The following is a 20,823-nucleotide window of genomic DNA, read 5'->3' on the forward strand; positions in this document are numbered from 1 at the left end:
CCCAAAAAGGCATGTAAGTGTGCACTTGAATCTGTTCGTTTTTCGTTAGGTAATTGGTGTCATCACAGAATTATTATATAAATGTTAGAGACAGGTTTTTTTTTTTAAAATTCAGCCTGATGATCTATTAAGTTTCTATTTAAAAGCAATGCTTTAAACTCTTAGGGGGTGGGGAATTCAATTCACCCCTAAATAGCGCAGCGTTAAACCTATTACTGTTAATATGGTCATTTTAACCTTGATTTCTGCTTGCGGCTCCCTGAGCTGCGAGCAGAAGCCAGCGTTAAAGATTACCGTATTAACGGTAGTAGTGCACAGTAACGTGGCCAATTGAATTCCCCCTATAGACTGGTTTAAAACATTTTATTAGCTGGTCTTTATAAAATAGTACTGAATATTAGGTTGTAATTGTATGCCCCATTTAATGGATGAAGAAAGGGAGGCTATTTTGCAGTTCATTGTTTTCTGATGTCATTGTTTTGGACATGTTAGTTGTCACATGCAAAAATGAGCATTAAAGGGACTATAACCTAACTTTTTCCTTTGGGTTATGTGCATGAAAATTAAATGTGAATATACTGTCTCTTTTGGTTTTTTTTTTCTTCTGCGTTCGTATAAAAGCTTTCAGTGTATTTGTTTGCACACAACAAATAGTCACCATGTTCTGCGGAGGACAGGTCTATGTTCCGATAATATCGAACACATTTATTTCCATGGTCGAGAACTGGGATCCCGATTACCTCAGCCGAAGCAGTATCCATCTGGAAGAAATGTCCCTCCACCTAGAAATCTTTATACAGTTTGTGCAGCACTGGGGTCAAACAGAGGTAGATCTCATTGCGTCTCGTCTGAACGGCAAGGTTCATCGATTCTGCTCAAGGTCCAGAGATCACACGGACACCATGATGATCCCTCTATTCCTTGCCTCCTTGGGTGTTAAAGAAATTAAAGAGAGTGGGTGGCAGCCATCCTAGTGGCTCCGGACTGGACACACGGAACATTTTCCTCTGACATCCTGGTGATGTCCGTGGGCCCATGTTTTTGGTTACCCCTTTCTCCGTATCTTCTTTCTCAAGGTTCACTTCTGTGCCATTCTTTAAGGCATCTGGCTTACAAGTTTCGGCTCCTCTCCATCATCTTTCAGCATAAGTGAGCCTTCATGTAGGATGTGCAGACTTTCTTGTAGGGAGTCCTTCATGTTCAGCTTCCTTTTGTACATCCCTTAGAAACTTATTGTCTCCACTTAGTGCTCAGGGTGTTTACCAAGGTTCTATTTGAGCCCCTAGACTCGATAGACCTCTGCTATGTCACCTTGAAGGTAGTACTTCTACTGCCCATTTTCTTGTCCGAGTTGGGGACGCTGTGCTGCAGCCCCGCCTACTCTGCTTTTTTACTCCGACAGGCAGTAGTTCATTTAAAACCTTTGTTCTGAAGGTGGTCTCCTGTTTTGAACCAGGAGATTGTTGTTCTGGCATTTTGTCCCAGTTCTTCAAATTCCGATGACTCCCTGCAAGTTTTGGATGTGATTATCGCTCTCAAATGTTATGTGAACCGTACAATTTCGGTCTGTAAAGCTGGGTACACACTACACTGTTTTCAGCAGATTATCGGGCCAATCAGACGATATACGACTGATTGGCCAGATATCTGAGAGTGTGCATACTTACACGATGATCCAAAGTTGTCCCAAAGTGCCTATCATCGCTTCATCTGGTTGGTTGTACTGTTTTGATTTTTGTTGTTTAGCACCTGGTGAAATTGGAAATAAACAGATGATCCTGCATGATTTTTGTTTCCTCCTCGGCTTCCTTTGGGGAATGTAGGGATGCTTCTGCTGGGTAAAATGTTACGGACTGCATCCAAAGGCAGCACAAGAGTTCAGTGAGAACATAGAGACGCTGAGCTGCTGCTGACAGTTCAGTGTAAATCTGCGCTATTTGCATCCTGAGTGAAGGAGAACGGAGACAGCGAGCAAGCACACGGTCAGCGCTACAGATAGTGAGAAATGCCAGCCGTTTCATTCATTCATTCATTCATTCATTCATTCTGCTGCAGCACAAGTCATTGATGTACGCTTCACTAGGTTAGCTAAATAAACGAAGAGTGATCTTTAAGAGCAGAGCTGACACTGCAGGCCATTTGCATGCTTCAGTTCCTCGCCATAACATCTTCCAGGCTGACAGTGACAGGCTGTAAATCAGTGTGCAAGTCTCTTCCAGATGTAGAGCACAGATCTGAAGGTAAATCGTGTGTAGTGTGTACACATGAATCGGCTGCTGATCAGGACTTCTTCATTTTTATTTTTTTTTGCCTGTCGTTAATAAATCGCTAATCGTTAGCATTTCATGTAGTGTGTACCCAGCTTAAGACTGATGATCTTTTCATACTGTATGACGGGTACAAGCGTAGTTGGCCGCATCTAAGTAACCAATTGCCAGGTGAATTACATCCACTATTTGATTGGCCTATATTGGGGTGTCTAGGCCGATGCCGGTTTAAATAAAGGCTCATTCAACCAGGGCAGTCGGTCCCTTTTGAACGGTCTGTCATGGTGCTTTGGAACAGTTTGTTCCGGGCTGCTACGTGGTCTTCACAATTTTACAGATTGCGGGGTTTTGCGTCCAAGGATGCAAGGTCTTGTGTGCGACTGTTTCAGAGTGATCACTCCCTTAGGGGCAGCTTTGGAATGTCGCCATTGTTGCATTGTCCCCATGGTATTTTTTTACTCACTGTAAAATCAATGTCTCTGAATCCATTGGGGGACACTGTGCTCCCTCCCCTTGTTCTGCTTGTACTCTTGTTTGTTGTACATGTTCTCTAACACTCAGCTGTCTGGTGGACTCTTGGAGGCCTGGAGGGATTTATTATTCCTGACTGTGTGTTCCTAATCAAGGGACATCCAGAAGCCTGATTATAGCACACAAGAGGTTGACTACCTGGGTCAGTGGCTGTGATACAGAGGATGGGCATGTAGTATTCAAGGGTGCTCCCTGGTGTAAGATGCTTGGAGTGTGCAGGGCTAATCAGATCCTGCACACATGGCACAGACCTGCAGTAATAGCATCTCCTGTTTGGCTACCATGTTTCTTGGGTCCAGTGCCTGTACTACAGCCTGCCTCCACAATGGTTCCAGTTTTTCAATAGCTTACATGCCACAGCAGCTTGCACAGCCAGCATTCATTAGTCCAGTCTTGTCAGGGGCGCACAGTGGTGTCAGCCAACTAGGACTGATTCCTACTCTTGCCTTGTAGCTTCTCTAACGGGTGGAAAGTGAGGCTCATCCTCTGTGGTGCTCCTGGGAATGTTTCAGATGAGTTGTTTGTAGACCCTTCCTCAAGTGAAGAGCAAAACTACAGAAGATTATGGTATCTAAGACAATTTGGCAGTCTGTCTGTTATCTACAACTGATTATTTCCACTGTCTCATCAGAGTGGTGCTTTCAAATTTAAAGACCAAAGTCTTCTCTGCATTTGTTTTAGAAAGTGATCCCATTGTTTTTTGTTTTTTAACCAGACCAGCTCTTTAATAAGTTGTTGGAGAACAGACAAGTGCTTTCGTACTGAAGCCCTTTGACCTTTTTCCCCAAAAAGATTGACATTGTGGGAATCCCCTTCTGTCTTGAAGCGTCACAGTTGGTGGATATCCCTCAATCTGTGTGCCTGTAGTGCTGAACAGATTTTTGTATTTTTGCCATTAAATCCCTTTCTCTGAGGCTGTAGAGGGACACAGACAAAACCACCCAGGAATCTGTGTTCCCTGATTTACTCTTCTCCTTTACTTGTCTTGATTGGCTTAGTTGTAAATTGAGAAAGACTCTGTTCTTTTTCAGTGCCCTGCCTCCTATGGATAAAACATAACCCACCAATCCGCAGAGTTCTTACTTGCATTCCGGTCACATGATTTTAGTAAATTTTTAAAGTGGATGTCCACCTAAAAATACACTTGTAATAATATGAAATTAAGCAGTGTAGTGTATTAGACAATTTAGTGTCCTCTTAATACCCTTTTGAGCCACTTGTTTTGCATTTTCAATAATTTTAGATGACCAAATGAGATGTGACTGGTCGCTACCCTTAGTTCTCTATATATTGTAATGAGAGTTGGGAACACAATTTTCTGAGCACCCCCCATGCTAATGAGTGAGATTGTTAGTCTCACCACTTCTTGTTTTACGGGACCACATCCCCACCACACTGATAACTAATATAAAGAAATGAGCGCATGCTTCTTGGTTATCCACTGTGAGCCCACACAGTTTGCTTATGGGACACTTAGAGCTTGGGACATTCTGCCAGTGCTGCCCATATATAGACAGACCAGGGGATTCCAAGTCTGCTGCATGTACCTTTAATGTGAGCTGTTACTAGCGGTTACCATTCTCTAACCACAAGCCCGATAACTGCTTCACAGCTCTTGTGGCGCTGTTAAAAATGAGACAGTGCATAATATTTTGATTTAATTTTGGTGTTTAATGTTTATGTTCCTGATCGGGGAAGCCCTTTATATTGAGCACTGTTTTGTTATGTTTCTTACCCCTGGTTTTCTTGTTTGCCCCTTAGGACTGCACGCTCTGCTCAGTAAAAGCGAGGTGGCATACAAGTGTCCTGAGCTGCTGCCTTTTGTGAGTCTGAAAATCTGCTTTTCTTTTATTTCGGATGATTTACTGTGTTTCTTCTGGACAACATATGTAGACTGTCTGCCTAAACTACAACCATTGGGTTATAGTAGTGGGACTAGGAGTTTAGGCACTTATCAACTTCTTTGATCTTCACTCCTCCCCCCACCCCCACCCTTCCCCCTCCTCTCCTGTGGATACCTCGGTTATTTGAAGTGCCTTAGGAGATAGTTCACTTTGGTATAGGCTCCTGCCTATACTTGTATTAGTGTTAGGTTAAAGAATAGTTTCACTTTTCTATTTAATATTTTGTCATCAGCCTGAACTTTGATAGGTAGATTTGGCATTTAAGCTGTTAGAGTTTATCTTGTATGAGCTTGATTTGATTCTTTCTGTTGACACCCATTAATAACGCTAGTTTGGGAAATGACCTATTGGGTTCGTATTTCCAATTAAAAGTTTTAAAACATGAAGTAAATGCAATGTGCCCCCTCTGTAACACAATATCACATACCAGACCTAATTATCCATAAAGGGGGGTGCACACCTGTATAATATGTTAAATGTACTGGAATTATACATTAGAAAATATCAGAAAAGGGTAAAAACAAGGTAAAATGCTGGGCATGGGCATGGGCAGCACAGTCCCAAATGTGTGTAAAATATGCTTTCAGAATAATTTTATATGTAGGGGGGTATAAAAGGTGTCACACTGGGAATATTCTGTGTTTTTATAGCTGGAGTTAGCTGGAGCTTAAAAACTAGTGAGTTTCTCACCGCTTAAAAATCTCAGCTTGGACAAAGCTTATAGAATGAGTGATTTGAGGAATGTTACATGCCCTGTAGTTTACATTGGTTTATAGTTTATTTTCAGCTGTCAGTATTTCTCACTTTGCTACAGCTTTTTCCTGGTAGCCTAAGCTACAAGATTGCTAGTGTGACAGCCAGATATATGAATCCATTCATTTGTATAGAACAGTATTCACCTGGAAAGTCGCTGTGATTTAATGGCTGAGAGAATTGCCAGTGTGACAGCGTTCTTAGGGGGAAAATAGTTCAAATAGAAATATGCATAGTGTCCTGTCCAAAAGCCAAGTACTGCATCTGGCCTGCTTTATATTTTATTCGTTATGGATGTGCTTTGTAATATATTGTTTGTTGGACTGCAATGTGCTGTTCTCTTACACAGAGCGAATTGAGTCCACCAATGCTGATCGAGCACCCACTGCGCTGTTTGGTTCTGTGCGCTCAGGTGCATGCTGGGATGTGGAGAAGGAATGGATTCTCATTAGTTAATCAGGTAGGTGGTACTCTTCTCTGCTGACTGTAATTCAATGAACTATGGACCATTTAAATAGTAACTACTGAATATTACTATACATTATATCAAAACCGGTGTAATACTGAGCTGAATTAGTTCTTGCCTACTAAATCTGTCCAGTGCGCTCCTTGTCCCATCCCTTTTGTTGACAGTTGTCAATTTTGGAAATATAATTATGAGCATGGAGTTTCTCTATCTTACATTACTCTGTGATAGAGCCGAAGCTTTAGTATCTTGCTTCCTGCATTCTCGCTATCCGAAATGATCTTGATTGTAAACTCATATCGGTTTACTGTTTCATGTCTTCGTATGTCATTTATTTTGTAACATTAATCTTACCTAATAAGCATTTACTGACATGTTGTGATTTGCGATTTGATATTTTTGTCTTGTCAGATGGCAGAGTGCATGATTTCAGTATATATGTGTTGGAAGACAATTGGGATTATTAGTGCTCTATATTAACTTGTATGTGTTAGAGCAATGTTGTGCTGTAAATGTTAATGATTAGCGGTCCCTGGGGGGCAGGATTGAGAAACTGTAAATGAAAAGATCTTCGCTTTGTCGCTTTGAGAATCTTGAGCATTGTGTTTTCATTGTCAGTGGTTTACCTTAGTAACCAGATAATCATATTTATTGTTTCACAGATCTACTACTATCATAATGTAAAATGCAGAAGAGAGATGTTTGACAAAGACATTGTAATGTTACAGGTAACCTATCCATATTTCCTAAATAAACCATAACCACAGACATCAGTGCTGTTCAAGCTTATATAGATTTCAGAGGCTAGGATCGAGCTTCTGCCTCATAGAACCCTATGGCCACCAGACCCCAGACATTTATTGGGTGTATGCTCAGTATATCCGTATGCCTTACAGCATTAGTATTTTGGTATATATTTGAAGGTCAATCAATTTTCAATGAATTGAAGGAACATAAACAAGCTGGATATAGTGTATGGAACATGAGTCAAATGTCTCTCATGGTCCAGATGCCTGGACCTCCGCTCTTCCATCGTTTTACTCGAAGGCAAGTTAGTATCTAATAAAATACCAGCGTCACTTACAGCCACTGACGTGTGGTAGTCCATTACTGCTTTACATGTGAGGGAGCACTCTATTGGATGCCATTCCCAGGTTATCAATTGTGACACATCTTGTAGACACAGGAAGGAATGTGCTGTGAAGATTTTGATTGAGTCTTTTGGTAACACTGAGCACATTTTCAGTACCCCTAGTCATTCCTTTAGTCGGTATTGTCAGTAAAACAGTTGGGGTTAAAGACAGTGTAACCCAGTGGATTCCAAACTTTCCAGTTCGAGGCACCCTTTGGATCTCTATAATTTTGTCAAGGCCCCCCTAAGCCATAATGATTACCAAGTAGTCCCCCGCCTTGCTTACCACCGGCCCTGGCCATGACACCCCTGTGAGATCGCCGCGGCACCCCAGGGAGCCACGGCACACAGTTTGGGAACCACTGGTGTAAATATTCCTTGCTTAACTATACCTAGCCCAGGAGCGCATGTGCAATTTAGACTTTTATTTTTTCCTAGGCTGGAGCGTCGATGATGGATCCCAACCATTTTCTGATGATTGTACTTAGCCGTTTTGAACTTTACCAGATATTTAGTACACCGGATTATGGGAAGAGGTTTAGAAAAGACAGTACAAGCAAGGTATAACTTTATTTTCATTCTTAGAAATATGACCTCACTTCACCCTTTCCTCCTCCTTTACTTTGCCTTTTGTTGCTGTTGTATCTACTTATGACATGATATATATCTGTTTACTGTCAAAGTATAGTATCAGTCTCTCTCATATGTGTTCTCTCCTTGATCTCCCTCCAGGATGTTGTGCAGCAGAATAACACCCTTATTGAGGAAATGTTACATCTGATCATTATGATTGTTGGTAAGATGTTGCCAATTTATTATATCAAATTATATTTTTAGTATTGAATAAGTAGTAATTTTACTTTAAAAAAATATCTTTTTATACAAGGTTTTGGCTAAATAAATTCGAATACTTGCAACTGCTATTCTTAGTTCATTCCCACCTCTCTGCTGATTAGGAGCGTAAATCTGCACCAAATGTAACTAAAATTTTACTTTTCTCATGCACCTCTACTGCTTCTGCAGATACTCTGCATTGGAACTCCTAAAAGCCCCCCCAACCTCCTGTGCCGAGGCCACTTACATAAGAAAATGCTGCAGCTTCTATGTTTGGAAGAGGGTGGGTTAGGTAAGGGCAGGAGGAGATTTAAACCTTTATTTAAGTGTTCTGCCCCTATAGGTGGATCATAATCCCATCAGTCATTCCGTGTGTTCTAGATGGCTGAAGATGGCACTGGGAGTGGGTGAATTGGGAAATGATTACTTGATGCACTTTCGGGAATGTAAGAATAATATAGAAATGGGTCATGGAATTCAGACAGATCAGTCACCGTAAATTGTGATTCTCTGTATCGTTGATTGAAATTCCTTCCTATGCTTTGGTATCCTGCATTGTGCATGTGCACAATTTATCTAACTTATGTAGTAATCTTATTGGTTATCCAGTAAAATGGCTATGACAACATCCCACGCTCTCAGTACCTGTGTAATGATACCATTTCCTAACTGTGTGACACCTCCACAGCCCTTGAGCAATTGTAATGTTATGCCAATTTCATAATTACAAGGTAGATCGTGGGAATGTTAACCTGTAGCTGAAACAGAGTCTTTGTTGACAGTGTAGGTGGCAAATTTTAAAAGTACAGCTTGTAGGGGCAGAGCTCAAAGACAGATTTACATAGATGACATGACCTCCCCCACTTCATTTTTATGGTCTCCTGATATAAACCTAGATGCAGAGGGCTTTGTTTGGCAACATTTATTTCCTCAGATTCCACATTACCTGATTCATTCTCTCGGTGTTCTCTTTACAACAGGTGAACGATTTTGCCCCGGAGTAGGACAGGTTACAGCTACCGATGAGATAAAACGTGAAATCATCCATCAGCTGAGCATACGGCCTATGGCCCACAGTGAGCTGGTAAAGGCACTGCCGGAAGATGTGAGTGTGGCAATATTTACATACAAGTATGTATGGTATAAGATGTGTATAACGCTGAAGATTGGGAACTAATAGATGGGGATATACTTCTTGTACTTTATAAAAGCAGCACCACAAGTAGATAGTTAATCATTTTAGCAGTAACAGGAACATCCAGAACATAAACCTTGTATAAAAACATAAAAAGTGTGTAGAAAGATAGAAATCGGATTGTCCAACGGTGAAATCGATAAATAAAACTGCAGCCAAAGCACGCACCGGATTAGGAGCTTGATGTTAGCCTTATGGGATTGCTAAGTGTTGATGGTCTTCCCTGGTCCTGTATGTGATGTATGTCTGGCAGATCCTCAGTCCAGGATGGAAAGTCTTCTCTAGTGCAGACTAGTGGAACCTCAGGTACATGAGGAATATGCCAATAGGCCATAATAGTGCGGTATTTAAGATTTAAGAGTGCATAAATCAGAAAAGGTATACAATAGGTCATCCGTTGCTTTGTTGCTTTGTTAGCTCTGTGTCTGTTGCTTTGTTAGCTCTGTGTGTGACGCTGTCATTTGACCACTATCATGATATGTGATCTATGTATGTATAGTTTTACAACATTCTCTCTCTCAACTTTGACAGGAGAATAAAGAAACGGGGATGGAGCAAGTGATTGAGACCATTGCCTCATTTAAGTAAGTTGTGAGGACATTGTCTAATTTAAAGACAGCCAGGGCCTTGCGGTATCTTAACTTACGTCTTATTTGTCTTGTGTTAAGAAAGCCAGGTTTAACCGGGAGAGGACTATATGAACTAAAGCACGAGTGTGCCAAGGATTTCAACCTCTTCTATTACCATTACTCAAGGGCAGAGCAATCTAAGGTAAGTTGAATGTATTTGCATATGTGTGTTTTTACTTTTGTCTTTTTATAATTCATTTCTCTCTGTTCTGCTTCATTCTTTTATTGTTTATTGAGCTTTCTTTAAAGGATTTGAAACACACTTAAAGTTAATTTTTAAGTGTATGACAATATTGGCCTGGCCTTGGTATAGAAGTACAATATATCATTTTATGACAGGTTGGGTTTATTTTGCCACCCTCTCGTTGGATTTACAGATTATCATTTGGTTTCTCTAACATCCGTAACCTGCCATTACTGACCACTGCTATTGGTGCTCCTTGGCCACCAGGCACTCAATGATTGTGTCAACAGCGCACCAACGTGGTGCCCCCGGTCACTGCCACCATCAGGCTCCTCCACCGGAACCTGGAACCACATGCTTCCGGGTGGTGTGTAGTTACTTTGCTGGTTGTTCTGGCTGGATTCTTCTGTCTCCTTACTTTGGATCAGGACTGCTGGGTTCAACACAGGCAATGTAATGTGTTGACTCTGGTTCTGAGTTCAGCACAGGAGATGGATGTGTTAGTTCTTACCTGTTGATCTCGGGAATGCTGGAGGTATATGCGTCTTGCACGAATAGAGCTTAACCTGTAGGAATGGTTATTGCTCATCAGTCACGTTTAAAAGAACTGTTGCATATAGCTCCCGTCCAGACTATTTCCAGGACGTGTCCCCTCTGTCAAATATGAATCTAGAAGCCTAGGACTCAGAGCAGAAGCCATACTGCTGCCGCAGAGAGAGTTCTTTGAGCTTGGCTGTGGTGCATTACTCCCTGAGGCCTCTGTGGGGCAGCACACCATAAGGATTTATTAGAATCCCTTCTTTGCTGCATCATGTCAGGAATCAGGTTGCAGCAGCACAAATACTGTGCTGTCTGTATTAAATATATATACCGCTGGCAGTGTTTAAGACAAACCTGTCCAGCTGCACATGTGGGGTCTGGAGGACCCGGCTACAATGACCTTGATCAAAAATTTGGAAAGTATTTTCATGCCATATATCATACCTTATTTAATCATAAATCTATCAAATAATTCATTCAGCGCAGAACAAAAAGCAATATCTATATCTATACACCAATTTCACCATCTTGTCAAACAAAAGAAACCTAATGCACAATATCATCATGCCGTTTCCAAAGACTTCTTGTAGTTATACGTTAACTGACTGTGGTTTCTATCACATCTTTCAGGCTGAAGAGGCCCAACGTAAACTGAAGCGTCTCAATGAGGAAGATACAGGTACCCAGAATTCTACTTTTCCTGTTGTCTTTTTACAGCTTGTGTTTAACATATGTTTATTAATGTGTGTGATCATCAGCTGTCTCACTGTGTGTTTATATCTATATATTCTATTCTCTCCCAGCTCTGCCACCTCCTGTCCTGCCACCTTTCTGCCCTCTGTTTGCCAGCCTGATTAACATTCTCCAGTCTGATGTTATGCTCTGCATTATGGGCACAATTCTTCAGTGGGCAGTGGAACCCAATGGATACTCCTGGTCTGAGGCCATGCTACAAAGGGTAGGTAAACGCAGTGTTAATACTAGGTTCATTTGTATTCTGGTCTGTAATCTATCATTGTAATTATAGAAATGTTTTATTTGAAAAACAATGTGCTGGGATGAGGTTAAGTGTTCACAATTAATAGTACATACAAACATTGCGTCTTTTTATTTCCATGTGATTCTGAAGATCTTGCACCTGATTGGAATGGCGCTACAAGAAGAGAATCAGCACTTGCAGAGCGCTAGCGAGGACGACATTCTCACCTTTACCTTTTCACAGAAGATGTCCAGTAAGTGATGGGATGTACACCCTCAGCCCTGGTGTCTGTAGATGGTGATCTTCCTGTGCTATCTGGATGACGGCCTCTGAGATTTTATGCAGAACTTGGGCCCTGTGACTCCTGGAAAGGAATATATCCCTTCCACTCCAGCTGTTTTGTCCTGCCACCAGAAGGCACAGGGCCTATATCCCTACCACCAGGAGGCACAGGGCCTATATCCCTACCACCAGGAGGCACAGGGCCTATATCCCTACCACCAGGAGGCACAGGACCTATATCACTACCACTCCAGCTGTTTTGTCCTGCCACCAGGAGGAACAGGGCCTATATCTCTCCACTACAGCTGTTTTGTCCTGCCACCAGGAGGCACAGGATCTATATCCCTGCCACCAGGATGCGCAGGGCCTATATCCCTTCCACTCCAGCTGTTTTGTCCTGCCACCAGGAGGCACAGGAACTATATCCCTTCCACTCCAGCTGTTTTTGAGCTTACATCCGAGGCTTGGTTATTCAGCTAATTAAATAGTAACACACATATATATATATATATATATATATATATATATATATATATATATATATATATATATGAAAGTAATACATGTTATGATGTTTGCATCCTTCACACAATAACATTGGAGACTTGTTTTGTTTTAGTTTGTGACTTTTTACAAATATTTTTTAACATTATAAAAAAAAAGCATTTCTTAAAAACTATAATTTTACATAAATCTGTTCTGAAATATTGTTTATTTAAATTGTAATTTTTCTTTCTATCAGGGCCAGGTGAAGCTTCGAACACATCCCCCAGTATCCTGGCTTTGTTAGAGACATTGCAGAATGCTGCTCACCTGGAAGTTCACAAGGATATGATTCGCTGGATATTGAAGGTATTGTCCAATAGCTGCCATTGATTCCCAACAAGTGTATCAGGATACATTTAAGTATGTCCTGATTGGTTGTGTCACAAGAATGGGTTGGTAACCAAGAAACTGAACTCTATTCATTAATGATTCCAGTTTTAGTGTAACATTGGTTTATTCCCCTAACAAAACATCTTATATGTCGTCTGTCAAGTATGGGAACCACAAAGTTATCATCCTGCTTATTTTCTTTCATCACGTAATCTTTAGTAATCTGTAAAGTAATGAAGGCCTACTGACAGGATGGATCATATTTTCACCGTTGATGGTTCATGTAGATAGTGACTGCTGATGTGTCATGTATTATGTTCCAGATGTTCGGTGCTATCATGAAGATCAGAGAGAGTTCATCTGCCACCCACATGGTAGAGACAGAAGGGAGTGTCTTGGAGGAGGTATGAGCTGCGAAATAAATTGATATTTTATCTAACTGCATGCATAAGTTGTGAGTATATTGCTGTATAGTAATCTGCGCATGTAAGAAAGGAATGATCATTTATGTGGCATTTATTATAGTTATTGAAGTGTAACTGTGGACTCTACACAGTGGAGGCAGCTATCATGTCTGCTGAACCAATATTTCTAATTATGCAGTCTATCAATTCTCTAGGAACTACTGACATTGAGGCTCACATTCACTATCTCGGTTCAGTCTCTTGTTCTTTGCTGCATTCTTATGATTCTTGGCTCATATTACAGAATTATGCTGTGTAGACATTAGGTATGTTTTAACCATTTTGCTGCCAGATGTCAGTCAGTTTTTTTTGCACGTTAGGTGGCTAGGCCAGTTTTCAAAATTTTGACATATGTCTGTTCAAGCCTCATTACTGTGAACCCATTCCTATGTATTCATTTTAATGAACAAACAAATGCATTCACTTCCTGTAGATCGATGGGAGTAGGTTGTAGGGGAGGGTAGCTGGTTTTAATTCTCATATTACTGGGAGACGATGCAGGAGGACCCTGGTAAAAAAAATAAAAATGCAGATGTGCTATATAAAAAAAGTGCAAATAAAATATAGGCTTCCTAGATACTTGAAGAGATGTAAAAGATTTCTGCTGCAGATGGCCATGACATAAGACTTTACATGCTTGACTACCTGGTGCCAGTGCTGCAAGTATTCAACTCTTAGGTCTTGGCAGTGAACAGATTAGTCAGTATGCTTTTGTGTCTTGTAGAGCATTCGCGATAAAGACAAAGCAGAGCGGAAGCGGAAGGCTGAGATTGCCCGGCTCCGGAAGGAGAAGATTATGGCTCAGATGTCTGAAATGCAGCGACATTTCATTGATGAAAACAAGGAACTTTTCCAGCAGTCCATAGATGAACTTAGCGCGTCGGCCTCCACGTCACATGATCACAGGTGAGATCTGTGTCCTATAATGCGTCTGATGGGTGTTCATGATCTGTGGGTATAACCCAAACTGCTATTACACCAATATTCACATAAAAGCAATGCGATATTACGGATTTATAATTACACAAGCACCGGTATTGGTAGTGTTATTCTATGTCCATAGTTTTATGTATAATTGATGATTGGGTTAGGGAACCGCAGCTTAATATATAGGCAGTGTGTTAAAACTAGAATACATGTAAATGTGCCCTTTGTTTAAAAGTGTAAACATCATTCCATTGTATTTGCTCTCTACGCAGCAGTCCTGCAATGTTGGACTCCAAGCTTATTGCACTTGGTCCTCACCAAACCCGGTTCACTGAGCAAAGTCAACTCGTGACCTGTATTCTGTGCCAGGAGGAGCAGGCATATAATGTAGACAACAAAGCTATGGTACTCGCTGCCTTCATCCAAAGGTCAACTGTGTTCTCGAAAAACAGAGCAAAGATCATCCAAGACCCAGGTAAGGAGTTGTCCGCTCACATGGAAGTTATATGCACATTTTAGCACTTGCCCACCTACGGACATTTTTTTTTATTTTTTTTTTAGTTCTCAACAAAGATCTTTATTGAGGGTTTTCAAATATGGGTTTACAGAAAGCAAAAAAGGAAGGGGGAGGGGCAAGTTGGGCACATGGAGGGGGGGAGCACCTCCGGACATCAAGCTAACTGCCTCTCCCTCATATCACTTACACATGACAAAATGTTCTTTCAATGGCTGACTTCCCTCACATTAATCTGGTCTTCAAATCCTCTCTTCATGGGGGTCCAGCACCGTGGGCTGCCTGGTTGAATCGTAGAGGTCCATAGGTTGACATGTTATTTAATATGTAGCTCTCAGGAGCTCCCCGTAGGCTTCCGTTCCGTATTCATCCAGAAGAGGCAGATCATGAATACTTTTATCAATATATCAGGATATATGATGCATTAACCGCTGTACATTATAAGAATATTAGCAGTCAGACAGACCATATAAGGGCATGATGGTTTTACATGGGTTACAGAAATCTGATGTAACTCTGAATGTTGATAATATTAATTTCTCCCACATCCTATCCATGGACACTGGGGTATAGTTTTGGGGATAGGCGTGTATAATTCACAAGCTTTCCTAATCAACACTGAAGAGATGACATCAGAACTGACTGATTATAAATAATGTCATCAGATCTCACTACAATGTTTATAAGATTATGAATATATTTGCATCACATGTGGATTTATATGCATAGTGACCTGATAACTGTATATAATTTCCTGGAAAGGTCGTTGATAAGTATTCATGGTAATATTCAAGTCTGCCTTTCCTGGATGGATGACATAACTACAATGCTCATAGTCCTACCCATTCAGGACCCGTATAACAGTTTCTTTCAAACATCCTCTGAAAGCTCTAGTTTGTTTTCTTTTTTCGTAATTTTCTCTTTAACCTAGTTGGCATTTAAAATAAATATTATTGAAACCTAACTGTAATCACAAACTCAATTGATAACCAATGTTTTATAGAATGTTAGGATGCCATTTCTGTGCAATGTGTTTTTGTTAGTAAGTGGCTGAATCCTCTGTGCAGAGAACTATGACCCGCTGTTTATGCATCCGGATCTGTCTTGCGGGACGCACACGGGAAGCTGCGGACACATAATGCACGCTCACTGCTGGCAAAGGTAATTACGTCATTCTAACCCTAGTGAGTACGCTCAGTACGCTAGTTTACTGTGGAAAGCACTAAAGTTTATTTAAGAGCACTTGTCATTGTGCGTTAAAAATTTGTTACAATAGCATAGAAACGTGTTCACCATTTCATAAATTCCAGAAATGGTTACTTTTTGCTTTTTATTTACCGCTCTTGATTTAATGGGGCAGCACCGTGGCTTAGTGGTTAGCACTTCTGCCTCACAGCGGGTTGAGTCATGAGTTAGATTTCCTGACCATGGCCTTATCTGTGTGTAGTTTGTATGTTCTCCCCGTGTTTGCGTGAGTTTCCTCCTGGGGTGCTCCAGTTTCCTCCCACACTCCAAAAACATACTAGTAGGTTAATTGACTGCTATTAAATTGACCTTAGTCTATCTTGTTCTGTGTGTGTGAATGTTAGGGAATTTAGACTGTAAGCTCCAATGGGGCAGGGATTGATGTGAGTGAGTTCACTGTACAGCGCTGCGTAATTAGTGGCGCCATATAAATTAAATAGCTGATGATAATGATTTAATCTTTAACTTCCTTTTCATGCTGGTATTTCCTGGCTGATAGTAAGACTAAGAAGAAGACTCAGCAGTATTATGTTAGTCTAAAAAGAAAGAGGACTCTGCTCTTTAGGGAGAGTTATTAAATTGTTAGAAAAGTGCTTTATGTATTAAGGACACTGTGTCATAATATAGTGTGATGTTGATAGTTCCACTGTAGACGATTAGGTGGAACCTTCTTGTCACTGTGAATTCCTATCTCTAGAATCTCCAGAACAGAAATAAATCTCTTGCAATGGTTGGAACAGATTTGGAAGAGGGCTTTTTAGTCTGCATTTTTATTTTTAATTTAAAATTTTTGCTACTGTAATTTAATTCATTATTTGTTTCTATGTTGCAAAAGGGTATTACAAAAGATGATTCTTTTTTTTTTTTTTTTTGTAGTTTTTGTTCCGTTAATTAGTTTGTTAGGGCAGAGGATTGTTAGTGTGGTGGGTCTAGTGATGAACGGGAGCTCCAGTGTGGTTATCTCTCCTTCAGGGTTTTAGATGTGCACAGAAACTTGGTGGTTGGGTGAGAATGGATAAAGAAAAGTAAGGAAAATAAAATATGGCTAAATCATTCCAGTGGCAAAATGATTTTAGAATAGAAAAATATTGCAATGGTTCATTTCCTGTTTGTGTTTCAGGTACTTTGACGCTGTACAAATGAAGGAGCAGCGCAGACAGCAGCGTTTACGGGTTCATACGAGCTACGACGTGGAGAACGGCGAATTCCTCTGCCCGCTCTGTGAGTGTTTAAGCAACACCGTTATCCCCATGCTTCCTCCACCACGGAGCTTGTACCACAGGTTAGAGATTTAACAGAACTCTTATTGTGATTGTTTCATTGTAAGTTCTCTCATACTCTGTGGAGAGTAATAAGCTAGTCAGTGCATTGTTTATTGTTTTACGCATTATGATGACACCATTACTTTAACACAATAGAGGCAGCCAGTTTGTAGGCTGAACCAATGAGAATACAGCCTTTTAGATAACTAGAACCCAGTGTCACATATCCCCAGTGATTGGACAGGCTGCGTTCTCATGAACATTCCATTCAGACCCCCAAAATGCGTAGACATTAATATGTCAATTACTGATTTGTATGCACAGCTTGATGATGACGTCTCTGCTAGTTATAAATTCATTAATAGTGTCAATTTGTTTAATGTATTTCTGTCTCATTTAATTAGTTTCGAGACAATTAACTATAGCTGCGCTTCTAGTGCTTTGTAGCTCCGTGACTTGTCATTTCCCAGCTTTTATTACCATTCCCATAATTCGTAGCTGGTTAGGGGCTTGTAGGTTATTATGGGTGATGAGATTTTACAAGAGCTCTTGAACTGCAGTAACATGATTAAATAGCTTGCTCCTCTGCATACAAAAATTGGTTGTCCACTTTAATTTCTTTTAGTTTGCCTTACGACATTTAACCAGGCTCGGTGCATTCAGCCCTTCCACCATCCAGCCACTGGCTGTTCTATCACCACTGGCAGCAGAAAGTATATAGTGCTGTTTTACTTAACCCATAATAACTATTTATCCAGTTAGGATAGCTGTGTGCATTGTATGTGTATATTGTTTTGGGTTGGCTGCAGCTCTCGTCCAATCAGCTGCCACATACAGGACATTTTGGAGAAGGGTTGACAACAAAGGAATTACTTTTGTAGGCTGTCTAAATAGCAGGGTTTGTCCAAAAGAGGGCACTGTCTTCAACGGGGTTCTGTGCTTGCATTTCACAGGTTAGATTTCTCACACCAACCAGATTTGGCTGAATGGATCAGCGTTACTGGCCAGCAAATCAGAGTACTAAAAGAGCTGGAAGCAGACAAAATGAGTACCGGTGAGTATGAACTGTGTGTGTGTTACACTTTAGCCATTTTAGCCTTACTATTTTAATTATGGGCCCATCTCATTGTTACAGATGAATCAGAGTCTCCCAAGCAGGTGGATCTTCCTGAAGGTTTCCGGCCTACCTTTCAGCCAAAGTGCGTATCCATAGCATCAATGTGTCTGTTACGTCATACTATGGGGTGTGCAGAAAGCTCAGCATCCAGTGAATGCTGGTTGGGATAATTGCAGTCCTATCGTTAATATTCCAAATAATAATTTGTTACGGGGAGAGTTGGAGCATTGTGTGATTAAACTAACCTTACTGTTTGTTACACCATTTGTTTTCTTAGAAACCCGTACTCAGACAGCATTAAAGAGATGCTGACCACGTTTGGGACTGCGACTTACAAGGTCGGACTTAACGTCCATCCCAACGAGCAGGACCCTCGAGTCCCCATCATGTGCTGGGGTAGCTGTGCATACACAATACAGACTATTGGTAAGATTGCACCTGTTTATTTGTGGCTGATTTACGTACTCCGATTAGGCTGAGATTAAATGTTACCTCTCTCGTCTTCAGAACGCATATTGACAGATGAAGAAAGACCCTTATTTGGAAATCTGCCATGTCGACAGGTAATGATCACTTTGAAGAGCCTGATGGATTATGTAGCCTAATATAAAGACTGATTATTAGATGAAGTGAATATTTGGGAACTCTATAAAAAAACAAACTCAAATATGTATTTAAATATGTTGTAGATGGGTTAACAGGAGCCTCACATCACTGCTCTGTAGGGAGCGGGCCCTGCTCCCCCCATAATCTGTCTGTGGTCCCTGCATTCCTCTCATCACAGTAAGACACCGCCCCTCTCACATGTAGCCTTGTTCTTACAATCATAGTAACATTAATGGACAGGTCACTGTCCAACATCAGCTTATTCACTACTGCTTAAAGCATTCCAGTGATCTGATTGGCTACAGGTTGTTCTGTCCCCACCTACTACAAAACTCAGGTATTCCTGTTGACGCAGAAGTTGAAGATTGTATACAATAGGTTAATCAGATGCACTTTAAAAATGACCATTTACCTCTAATAAGGTAAATACAGTGTAAGAGTGAAACATATCCTTTTAAAGCGTTTAATGAATTTCGGACTAAAAATCTCTGTACAGCAATTTTTAAGCAAGAAATTTGGAAACATACATGTCTCTGGGGTTTAAATGATTCGAAATAGAGATACCGGGGAGAGTCTTTAATGATGTTGGTCTGTTTGCTATTTTAGGATGACTGCTTGAAATCGCTGACCAGGTTTTCCGCAGCACACTGGACGGTGTGTACTTTGACGGTGGTGCAGAAACACTTCTCTCGGCTTTTTCAAGGTAGAATTGGAACCATTTATTGAAATTACAATTAATATTAATGGCTGAGCAGAGCCCACACCTAACCTGAGAAGGGAATAAAACTTTCTGTATGGTTGAACATTATTTTGACTTAAAGAGAACGTGTAACATTTGGGTTTATTAGTTGTTTACATCTTCCTAATGCTCTATGTAAGTGAGGTTTTTTTATGCTCCTTCCACTCAGAATTAAACAGAAAGCACTGTGTCAATCCTCATTCTACATTAAGCTTGTTCCAGGGTGCTGCCTCTTATGTCTTAGCTCCCCTGTCCCATGTGCACTAAGAAAGCAGCGCCCCAGAGTGAGTATAGTTCAGAATGTGGTCTGACTCTCAAGCAGTCTCCACATTTGCTTACGTTATGTGATGCTTTTCTATACTCTCTACTGAGCAGAGGAAGAATGGAAATACTAAGATTTATTTCTACGTTTACACAGTACACAATAAACCACATTTAAGCATTGAATAAACCCAAATGTGACAGGTTTTCTTTAACCTGTTTTGTTACATTTCAATATTGGAAATGGTAATGTTCCTTTGTTTTATTTATTTTTTTATTTTTTTCACACTTGGTCAGGGGGCACCATTGCTATAACTGTGCATGGATAGTGTACGGAACAGTGTTTATAAGTCCCATATAATCCCAAGATGGCAGCTACCATGATAACAGGTGCTCATTTATCTACAAGTAAATAAGCTGTGTTATCCGGCACACAATGATCACTGTTTATTTTATAGAACCTTTGCTGTACATTATTCCTGGTAAAAATAATTATTTTTGTTCCTATTAATGCAACAGGTTAAAAGTAATTTAGTGGTCACATTCAGGAATGACTGCTTAAACATTAGCACCATAATAAGTCAGAACATATATGATCTCTCCTCCATGTATCTTCCTGAGCGTATGAGATGTTTGGTAACTGAGGTTTCTTAGACAGTAGATGGATGTACATTGCTTATATATGTGACTTTGTGTGTTTAAATACAGCTCTTGTGTCACAAGAAGACAGTGATGATTCTACAAGCATACTTGACATCGATATATTCCATTTAATGGTGAGTACTGATGTATATAAACCCTGCAGCCAATTAAGTTCATTAACATATCATTTTAGTAGAGATCATTCAACTTGATCTGTCACTGGTATTACCATTTACTGATGAAAAGTGGACATATAATCTTAGACGTGTTTAATGTTTTTGCTTTTGTGTCCCTCTGCTTGTTTGAAAACCTTCCTAGCTTAGGTTGCAGGAACCATTAAATAGGATTCATACCGTAGGTCACGGATTCTCAAATCCAGTCCTCAGGAAACCCTAACAGTGCATTCAAATTTTATTCAGGTGCCAAACTTGCACAAATTCATATCAACCAATCAAACTTGCCTTAGACAGATAA

At 40.5% G+C, this 20,823-nt stretch overlaps 1 protein-coding gene across 4 annotated transcripts in view; it reads left to right on the plus strand.

Annotated features, from left to right (window-relative positions):
- Positions 1–20,823, plus strand: part of UBR2 (ubiquitin protein ligase E3 component n-recognin 2) — a 71,951-nt gene that overhangs the window by 38,079 nt on the left and 13,049 nt on the right. For 2 of the 4 annotated variants that reach the window (XM_075204185.1, XM_075204186.1), the window contains exons 16-38: positions 4,560–4,621; positions 5,805–5,915; positions 6,584–6,649; positions 7,492–7,614; positions 7,786–7,849; positions 8,868–8,992; positions 9,614–9,666; positions 9,751–9,853; positions 11,066–11,114; positions 11,239–11,393; positions 11,565–11,667; positions 12,439–12,548; positions 12,896–12,976; positions 13,761–13,942; positions 14,236–14,438; positions 15,545–15,638; positions 16,843–17,004; positions 17,938–18,038; positions 18,120–18,183; positions 18,379–18,527; positions 18,609–18,664; positions 19,314–19,410; positions 20,416–20,483. In XM_075204185.1, the coding sequence (XP_075060286.1) occupies positions 4,560–4,621; positions 5,805–5,915; positions 6,584–6,649; positions 7,492–7,614; positions 7,786–7,849; positions 8,868–8,992; positions 9,614–9,666; positions 9,751–9,853; positions 11,066–11,114; positions 11,239–11,393; positions 11,565–11,667; positions 12,439–12,548; positions 12,896–12,976; positions 13,761–13,942; positions 14,236–14,438; positions 15,545–15,638; positions 16,843–17,004; positions 17,938–18,038; positions 18,120–18,183; positions 18,379–18,527; positions 18,609–18,664; positions 19,314–19,410; positions 20,416–20,483 (2,381 nt within the window). The remainder of the gene's footprint in view (positions 1–4,559; positions 4,622–5,804; positions 5,916–6,583; positions 6,650–7,491; positions 7,615–7,785; positions 7,850–8,867; positions 8,993–9,613; positions 9,667–9,750; positions 9,854–11,065; positions 11,115–11,238; positions 11,394–11,564; positions 11,668–12,438; positions 12,549–12,895; positions 12,977–13,760; positions 13,943–14,235; positions 14,439–15,544; positions 15,639–16,842; positions 17,005–17,937; positions 18,039–18,119; positions 18,184–18,378; positions 18,528–18,608; positions 18,665–19,313; positions 19,411–20,415; positions 20,484–20,823) is intronic. The other 2 variants (XM_075204187.1, XM_075204188.1) reach the window with 1 other exon arrangement.

This window comes from Mixophyes fleayi, chromosome 3 (genome assembly GCF_038048845.1).
Source record: "Mixophyes fleayi isolate aMixFle1 chromosome 3, aMixFle1.hap1, whole genome shotgun sequence".
Classification (NCBI taxonomy): Eukaryota; Metazoa; Chordata; class Amphibia; order Anura; family Limnodynastidae; genus Mixophyes; species Mixophyes fleayi.